The 10,327-nt window shown below is 42.2% G+C and overlaps 1 protein-coding gene across 2 annotated transcripts in view; it reads left to right on the top strand.

The window, feature by feature from the left end:
- The window catches only part of LOC131948551 (uncharacterized), a 3,525-nt gene extending 2,646 nt beyond the window's left edge, over positions 1-879 (top strand). For both annotated transcript variants that reach the window (XM_059310135.1, XM_059310136.1), the window contains exon 2: positions 1-879. This exon is cut by the window's left edge and continues 505 nt beyond it. In XM_059310135.1, coding sequence (XP_059166118.1) covers positions 1-564 — 564 coding nt within the window. In that variant the 3' untranslated portion in view covers positions 565-879.
- Positions 880-10,327: the final 9,448 nt, after the last annotated feature.

The following is a 10,327-nucleotide window of genomic DNA, read 5'->3' as shown; positions in this document are numbered from 1 at the left end:
GCGTACGAGAAGAGGATTAAATCCCATTCAGTGTTGAGTGAAAACACGGGGACAATAGTTGAAGCACCGACAGTCAAAGTGACCATAGATCGCTCACCACCGGAAGTTGGGTTCCAGACAAATCCTCCGCAAGAAACGCGAGCTCAGGCGAATCCTTCACCGGAAGCTCGACACCATTCCTACCGTTACAACTCCAGACAACTTTCTCAAAGCGTCGAGTCCGACAGACGCACGTCCACCACGTCCCAGGCCCCCACCCTGATGTCCGGCGCCGACAGCAAACGGCCGTCAACTTCCGACCTGCCCACGTGGATTAGGGCGAAGAAAGTTCCCAGCAAGTACGGCGAACGTATCACCAGCAGGACCAGCGATCCTCGCTACGCTATGTTGGAGCAGAGGTTGTGTCCCGTTGTGCAGGGACGGCCTGAGTGTGATGTTGCCTCCCTTGTGGCGTCCAGTGAAGCGCTCCACGCTCACCCAAAGACAAAGCAGAAAGATTTTAAAAAGTCTAAAATAGAGCTGAAGGCACTGGAATATTTTAAACGACAGGGTTATGTGTTTTAAGTACAAAGACTACTTTGAAAACATGCGTTTAAGTACAAACTATGTCTTTTCGAGAATATATATTTACCTAAAACATGCAACACATGTGTAACGGAATTGTACATAGAAAAAAGGTTTTTAGTTTGTAGCATTAACATGTGTTTCCTTGTTAATTATGTTTGTTTATGAATGAATTATGATGAGCACAAGTAAATACTATATGAAGCATACATGGACCTCACTACTGCGCATCTTCTTCTTCGTTCTTAATTTTTAGTGTTAGAAGGGATCGAACCAGAGGGTTTGAACTCGAGACTTTTTTCGAATATAACAACCATGAGCTTTTGCTGACTCGACCACGCCTCCAACACAATTAAGGATACATGCCAACTGGTTATGCGCCATTGAGGCCAATGGACTCCGATTTCAGACTGCTTTTCTTTTTGGGTTTGCTTCCATAGCCTTTGACCAACCAAGAACAAACTACAAGTCAGCAGTTGTTTGATTTTGGATTTGTCGCTACTAGAAGAGTGGCTGTCCCCAGATCTCGAGCCTCATCTGCCCGAGGGTTCGAACTCGAGAATTTACCGACTCGACCACGCCGACCCCTACTACTACGCATCGAAACACACATTTGAAAAATATTGGTTAAAGGGGGAAAACTCGTTATTTTGAGAATGAAATAATTGTATTTGTTACCTCCCTTTACACATAGGAGACCCAAAAATAAAACTCACGTTTCGCTCTGTCTTCCTGGCTTACAAATTCATCTTAGTATTGACAGAATGATGTGTCCAACATTCTCGTTGCTGACAAAATAAAATAGCACAAGATACTAAAGGAAACATGAAGTATAGTGGTGGAGCGCTCTACTGCTAACCTGTAAAACTCGAGTTCGGATCTCGGACTGTAGGATGTCACGTCCTCTAGGCCAGGGGTTCCCAACCTTTTTTTACTCTAGAGCACATTCTAAAATATCGGTAGGGTGGCGGGCACCACCTATTTTAAATCAACAAACTCCTTCCAGAGGCGTAGCGACCCTTCCCGTCACCCGGGGACAAAACTTTCGTTTTGCGACCCCCCCCCCCCCTCAAACTTTCGATTTGCACCCCCACTCAAACTTTTGATTTGCACCCCCCCCCCTTAAACTTTCGATTTGCACCCCCACCCCTCAAACTTTCGATTTCCATCCCCTTCAACCTTTCAATCATGTTTATGAAAAAAATTCTGTCTCTGTCGAATAGTGAGAGGCGGGCACATACGAATCGTTCGGCGGGCGCCATGGCACCCGCGGGCACGGGGTTGGGAACCCCTGCTCTAGGCTTATATGGGTACCTTTTCACGTTAAGGGAAGTAAAGTAGCCAGTGCTTGGTGCTGACCACACAATCCATTCATATTCTGTAGTTAAGAAAGAGATGAAATCTACTTTACATGCCCTATTGTATTTACTATAGGAACCGCAACACAGCGATACAGTGTCCAGCACACAGAATAGTCAAACGAACCCCTCTCAGTTACGATACAGAACAGACAGCTGTGGCGTAGTGTTGCTATTTTGTTGTTGTTGTGTCGAGGTTGTTTTACTTGGGTATGTTTGTCAATGATGTTTTACTTGCATATATGTGTGTTGAGGTTGTTTTACTTGGGTATGTTTGTCAATGATGTTTTACTTGCATATATGTGTGTTGAGGTTGTTTTACTTGGGTATGTTTGTCAATGATGTTTTACTTGCATATATGTGTGTTGATGTTGTTTTACTTGGGTAATTTGTCAATGATGTTTTACTTGCGTATATGTGTGTTGAGGTTGTTTTACTTGTGTATGTTTGTCAATGATGTTTTACTTGCGTGTATATGTCTAGCTTGTTTTACATGGGTATGTTTGTCAATGAGGTTTTATTTGCGTAGGGCCTATATATGTCTAGCTTGTTTTACTTGGGTATGTTTGTCAATGATGTTTTACTTGTGTCTATGTGTGTTGAGGTTGTTTTACTTGTGTATGTTTGTTGAAGTTATTTTTCTGTGTGTGTTTGTTAAGATTGTGTAACACGTGTATGTTTTGCACCCAATGTTGTACCTTGGTATATTGTGTTGACATTGTGTATGTTCACTTACGTATTGTTCGCCTTGTTTATGAAATAAAGATCTGATGGGACAAAATGCCCAAACCAACACCGCCGCTGTCAGAGGGACTTGAGTGAGTCTGCATGTCCATGGCTCCTCTAGTTAGAAAAAAAAGCATTGAAAAATAAAAATCATCCACTCACATTCTAAAAAATAGAGAACATTGTCGGGGCTGCCCTTTACTTGATTAATTAAACCAGAAAAACGAGAATCATAGCAATGACTAATAAACAAGTCAACAGTGGTGCCCTCTAGCGAGCCTACACCTTCCATCACCCCGGAGGATGGGGGGGGGGGCGAAATGATGGGAGTAGAACTTTGGGACGATTGCTTTAAGAAAAAACGCTTTATACACAAAAATTATTCTACTCCCGTTTTTTTTTTAAATACTCAACGCCATCGGTTCCGATTGACCTGGGCTGCCCTTATCTAGTTACACCAGGTAATCACTTAGATAAGCCGGGGCTACCAAATGTTACATGTGCTTTAGGGGAGTGCGCGGGGATGTGGTCTAAAAACGTAGTGCATCGAAACGTAAAATTAACACGTAGTGCATCGAAGCGTAAAATTAAAACGTAGTGCATCGAAACGTAAAATTAAAACGCAGTGCATCGAAACGTAAAATTAAAACGTAGTGCATCGAAACGTAAAATTAAAACGTAGTGCATCGAAACGTAAAATTAAAACGTAGTGCATCGAAATGTAAAATTAAAACGTAGTGCATAGAAACGTAAAATTAACACGCAGTGCATCGAAAAGTAAAATTAAAACGTAGTGCATCGAAAAGTAAAATTAAAACGTAGTGCATCGAAACGTAAAATTAAAACGTAGTGCATATACATGCAGTTTTAAAAGTATTGCTTAAAAATGCGGCATTATATAAGTATAAGTAGTGCACACAAATTGTTTTTAAAATTAATAATTACATTCAGAGTTTCTTCCAGGTATCTTTTCGGGGGGGCGAAGCTCCCACGAAAAATTTTTACCGCCCCCCCCCCCCCACAAACGAAATGAAATTGATATAATTTATATAGAAAATATATACTTTTAACAGTGTCCGGCCCCCCGAAGAAAGTTTACCGCCCCCCCCCCCCCCCCGCCGAAAATTTCAAGTGCCCCCCCCCCCGGAGAAAAAAGTCTGGAAGAAACACTGATTACATTTTTTAAACAAGTAGGGTATAAAATGTTGTTTTGAAAGTAGCGCATAAAAACGTTCATGCAAGTAGTGAAAGAAAACGAGATATATAAATAGTATTTTTTAAATAAACAGCCACTAATTTTTGACAATTTCTCTCTTCACCCCTTACCGTCTCACATGGTCTCAGAATGTCTGTCCTCATCCAAAGATAATGATGGACTTCCTCCTACCTTCATTTCACATTGTAACTTGTGTCTTTTCAGCAGGAGCATTGATTTATCTAAAATATATATTGTTTTTGGTCAGCATTGAGTAAAATTAATTAAATTTTGTTACAGTTTTTTTTTTCGCATTAAAGGTGATTTTAAGAATTGTGAAAAAATGATTTGCAGCTAAAATGAACTGAATGTTCTTAAGTTTTTCAAGTTGATCTAGTTTAAAAAGTCGAACAAATCTTTAAAAAAATGTTTTATCAAAATGTGGCCTAAAGAGTTGTTTATGTCTTTTAAATATGAAAAGGAAGCAGTCAAAAAAAGTAGTGCATTCAAAAAAAGCTTATAAAAATGCATACACGAAGACTTAAAAAAAAAATAGTGCAAGACGAGGTAGTCTAAAAAAGTAGTGCATTAAATGTATTAAGTATCGGATGTAGCATATAAAAACGACCTCTCCAAACATGTACAGTACAGAGGTGTGTAGATCTCGCCTGAACTAGCCTTGTTTTACCTGTACTTTATTACTTTTACAGAGCCTCTACAAATTGATTTATTTAGGCTGGCAAATGTTCACTGCTATATTTAGAAACAAAAAAAAGTATGTCTGCAAGGAGGTGTTTTTTTTTTCACGAACACAGACGAGACAAACGCTGTCGGGTATCAGCACTAGGCCTCTGTGCTCGGCAGTTATCCTGCCTGGGGGAGATGGGGAGGGGGGGGGGGCTGAATGAACGACCGAGACGTATATAGAATACGTTAATTCTCTTCTTAGGAGAGTTAACACCATCCATAGGGTTGTTGTTGTGAAATTAATTGATGGTAATCTTAGTGTGTTCTTAGGTCTTTTTTTTTTTGTACTTCGTATTACATTAAATAAACCGAGATGTGGAACTAAAATTATAAGATAGATTGTGCTCTTAAAAAACATGCGATGCAAATTGTGAATTCTTAAAAGGTTAAATTAAGTGGTATTTATGGATCGTCTTTTTAATTCTAAACTGTGTTGTAATGTCCCCCCCCTTACACTTGGCACACAATGTCCTCCCCTTACAGTTGGCACACAATGTCCTCATGTTCTCCCCTTACAGTTGGCACACAATGTCCTATCCTTACAGTTGGCACACAATGTCCTCATGTCCTCCCCTTACAGTTGGCACACAATGTCCACCCCTGACAGTTGGCACACAATGTCCTCCCCTTACAGTTGGCACACAATGTCCTCCCCTTACAGTTGGCACACAATGTCCTCCCCTTACAGTTGGCACACAATGTCCTCCCCTTACAGTTGGCACACAATGTCCTATCCTTACAGTTGGCACACAATGTCCTCATGTCCTCCCCTTACAGTTGGCACACAATGTCCTCATGTCCTCCCCTTACAGTTGGCAAACAATGTCCTCCCCTGACAGTTGGCACACAATGTCCTCCCCTTACAGTTGGCAAAAATGTCCTCCCCTTACAGTTGGCAAACAATGTCCTCCCCTTACAGTTGGCACACAATGTCCTCCCCTTACAGTTGGCACAGAATGTCCTCATGTCCTCCCCTTACAGTTGGCACACAATGTCCTCATGTCCTCCCCTTACAGTTGGCACACAATGTCCTCCACTTACAGTTGGCACACAATGTCCTCATGTCCTCCCCTTACAGTAGGCACACAATGTCCTCCACTTACAGTTGGCACACAATGCCCTCCCCTTACAGTTGGTACACAATGTCCTCCCCTTACAGTTGGCACACGATGTCCTCATGTCCTCCCCTTACAGTTGGCACACGATGTCCTCATGTCCTCCCCTTACAGTTGGCACACTATGTCCTCATGTCCTCCCCTTACAGTTGGCACACTATGTCCTCATGTCCTCCCCTTACAGTTGGCACACTATGTCCTCATGTCCTCCCCTTACTGTTGGCACACGATGTCCTCATGTCCTCCCCTTACAGTTGGCAAACAATGTCCTCATGTCCTCCCCTTACAGTTGGCACACTATGTCCTCATGTCCTCCCCTTACAGTTGGCACACAATGTCCTCATGTACCCCTATCAGTTGGCACACAATGTCCTCCCCTTACAGTTGGCACACAATGTCCTCATGTCCTCCCCTTACAGTTGGCACAGAATGTCCTCCCCTTACACTTGGCACAGAATGTCCTCCCCTTACAGTTGGCACACAATGTCCTCCCCTTACAGTTGCCACACAATGTCCTCCCCTTACAGTAGGCACACAATGTCCTCCCCTTACAGTTGGCACACAATGTCCTTCCCTTACAGTTGGCACACAATGTCCTCCCCTTACAGTAGGCACACAATGTCCTTCCCTTACAGTTAGCACACAATGTCCTTCCCTTACAGTTGGCACACAATGTCCTCCCCTTACAGTAGGCACACAATGTCCTCATGTCCTCCCCTTAGAGTAGGCACACAATGTCCTCCCCTTACAGTAGGCACACAATGTCCTCCCCTTACAGTTGGCACACAATGTCCTCATGTCCTCCCCTTACAGTTGCCACACAATGTCCTCCCCTTACAGTAGGCACACAATGTCCTCCCCTTACAGTTGGCACACAATGTCCTTCCCTTACAGTTGGCACACAATGTCCTCCCCTTACAGTAGGCACACAATGTCCTTCCCTTACAGTTGGCACACAATGTCCTTCCCTTACAGTTGGCACACAATGTCCTCCCCTTACAGTAGGCACACAATGTCCTCATGTCCTCCCCTTAGAGTAGGCACACAATGTCCTCCCCTTACACGTGGCACAGAATGTCCTCCCCTTACAGTTGGCACACAATGTCCTCCCCTTACAGTTGGCACACAATGTCCTCCCCTTACAGTTGGCACACAATGTCCTCCCCTTACAGTTGGCACACAATGTCCTCCCCTTACAGTTGGCACACAATGTCCTATCCTTACAGTTTGCACACTATGTCCTCATGTCCTCCCCTTACAGTTGGCACACAATGTCCTCCGCTTACAGTTGGCACACAATGTCCTCCCCTATCAGTTGGCACACAATGTCCTCCCCTTACAGTTGGTACACAATGTCCTCCACTTACAGTTGGCACACAATGTCCTCCACTTACAGATGGCATACAATGTCCTCCCCTTACAGTTGGCACACAATGTCCTTCCCTTACAATTGGCACACAATGTCCTCATGTCCTCCCCTTACAGTAGGCACACAATGTCCTCCCCTTACAGTTGGCACACAATGTCCTCGCCTTACAGTTGGCACACAATGTCCTCCACTTACAGTTGGCACACAATGTCCTCCACTTACAGTTGGCACACAATGTCCTCCACTTACAGTTGGCACACAATGTCCTCCCCTTACAGTTGGCACACAATGTCCTCATGTCCTCCCCTTACAGTTGGCACACGATGTCCTCATGTCCTCCCCTTACAGTTGGCACACAATGTCCTCCGCTTACAGTTGGCACAGAATGTCCTCCCCTTACAGTTGGCACACAATGTCCTCATGTCCTCCCCTTACAGTTGGCACACGATGTCCTCATGTCCTCCCCTTACACACACAATGTCCTCCGCTTACAGTTGGCACACAGTGTTCTTTTGATATGACATCTTCAATATGTTTACCTGCATTTCGATTTCATATATAACTAGAATACCCGTCATCCGTTGGATAACTGTGGGTTTCGGGGGTCATCCATCAAAAAACATCACGTCTGTCACTCAGAGGCATAGCGACCCTTCCCGGCGCCCGGGGACATACTTTTCGATTTTAACCCCCCCCCCTCCCCCCAAGATTTCGATTTTCACCCCCCCCCCCCTCAAACTTTTGATGTGCACCCCCCCCCCCCCCAACTTTCGATTTGAACCCCCCCCCTCAACCTTTCAATTTATTTTTCCAAACCATTTTGGCGCCCCAACATATGTCCCCCCCCCACCCCCCCCGCCCCCCCTTCCCCCCTCCACCAGTGTCCCGCCAAGTCTCAGACAACATGTTTTTATCGTTTAAAAAACGATTCCAGCCGAGCATGTCTCTGACCACACTATCCTTTCATATGCTTAGGACAAAGAAACAGATGAACTCTACTTCACCTGCCCTGTATCCTGCCAAGTTCAGATAGGCAACTTTATCATTCACATCTAAAAAAAAAATTGAAAAAAAAATATCATTGACATATTGGTCTAGAACCTGTGCCACCCGCATGAGAGCGGACTACGCTACCAAGTTAGCTATTTACTCGTGACGTCACAAACGAATTTTTATACTATACTTTGAGTCTCCTTATGCAACTTGATTTACGCGCATAGATCTAGATCTAAGTCTAGTAGTAGTAACTTTCAAATTAAATTTTATCTTAAATTAGCCAAACAAAGATTTATATAAAATAATTAAGGCCTGAAATAGATTCTATGTGTATTAAGGCCTGAAATAGATTCTAGATGTAGAATTTACATTAAGTCTAGATCTAGAATTTACATTGAGTCTAGTGACCTAGATCTAGGCTAGATCTAGATCTAGGCTAGATTCATAACTTAATTAACTTTCCTTCGACAGCTGATCTTTAGATCTAGAGAAATTTATTGTAAAACTAAATGAAAAAAGACAGTTGAAAATTGATATTAGTGTTGGAACGTAATAAATACAGCAAACGGACGTATTGTTAAAGTTATGACCGACAGAAAATTAGATTTAGAACGCGTTAAACTTTTGAATGGGAACACGATTTTCTTCGATAGACGCCGCCATTTTATTGTACTAAAGAGTAAACAAAAAACTGTGACGTCACGGTCCCGCCGAGTGTAGTGGTCGTTCTAAACTTTTAAAAAAAATAGGGTTACTCTACGTATGAATAAATCAATAAATTAATTAACGTCTTTAAATAAATGTGTGATTAACAGTCTGTCTTAACATAAAAAAATTTCTCTACCTACATACTATTTTACAGCTCTCCACGATGAGTGCAACCATGCGCAATAGTCAATCAGCCAAAGAAAAAAACAAACAAAAAAACAAACAAACAAAAAAATAAATATTCAAACATGTAAACAAACTTGACTTTTAGTAGTATAATAGATGAGATTCATCAGAAACCTCTCTGTATTCTGTCTTCGAGATAAATAATGATATAAATATGTTCTATTTCACTTGTTTTTATGTTTCTAAAAAAATGGTTATTCTGAAGGTTGGTTTTGTGATACTTGTGTTTATTTTTTTTCACATCAATCTTTACGGTTACATTTCTTCTCCTTACACGTGTAAGCCACGCTAAACACATATTTCTTTGGATGACTACCTAAAACAATATTATAATCTGAAATATGTAACTTGTTATAAAACTTCTTTTATGCAATTTCAATATATTGCTGAATGTATGTATAAACACGATTATCTTTTAAAGTTCTTTAAAAAAAATTGTTCTCGATTGTTAGCGGACAACGAACCTTACTCTCATTAAATCAGCTTCCAGATTAGTTTCTTTAAACCGTTGCACCATCCTAATCCTATCCTATCCATATCCCTAATTAGCGATTAACCTTTCAATATCCCTATCATTGAATAACGGTGTGGATAGACAGGGGTTAATGCTCTACAGCAGTTTTTAAGCTGGGATTAAAGTTCAGGGGATAATTGATCTGGGATAATGACGATGGATTGACTGTTGGTGAGTGAAGGTGTTAAGTGAAAACGAGGTGGTAACGTCCATCTCTGAGTTTGAGTATCGGTATCATTTAATTGCACAATTATTATCCCCAAAGTGTATACAGTATCGCATTTTAGAGGGGGGAAAAAGCGAAACCTGCCAACTATTTTATCGGTATTCACGAGAATCGTCCAACTATTCCGTTTATATTGGCTGCAATATCGTTGTCTTGATCGATACCGCCCAATGATTCTTGACTTAGAGTTAGTAGCGCTCTGCTCTATCTCCTTTATCGATATTGTACATATCTTCTTTCTGTTCCCTTCGTGTTATTGGATCTTAATTCTTTTCAAATCGGTATCGCTGTAAGTAAGTTACCGTCTATTAAAATCGGTTCGGTCGTCCCTTGCTTCTGTACAGATCGGTATCGTCCTATATCTACTTAAGTATATATCGATATCGTCCAACACCGCCTTCAATATAAATCGGCATCGCCCTACACCTATTTCAGTATATATCGGTATCGCCCTACTCTGGCCTCTGCAGAAATCAGTATCGCCCAGCACTGCCTCCTGTACTAATCGGCTTTCTCTAGAAACGAAAAGGTCACCCAGTTCACAGACCATCCAGCGTCTACAGCATTTAACTCTGTCCCGGGCAGGGGGGGGGGGGGGAGGCAGGAGATGAGGGTTGGGGAGA

The sequence above is a fragment of the Physella acuta genome, unplaced genomic scaffold (assembly GCF_028476545.2).
Source record: "Physella acuta isolate Inbredline_101_S28 unplaced genomic scaffold, ASM2847654v3 ptg000648l, whole genome shotgun sequence".
NCBI classification, from domain to species: domain Eukaryota; kingdom Metazoa; phylum Mollusca; class Gastropoda; family Physidae; genus Physella; species Physella acuta.
This window is presented reverse-complemented; position numbering and strand designations above follow the sequence as displayed.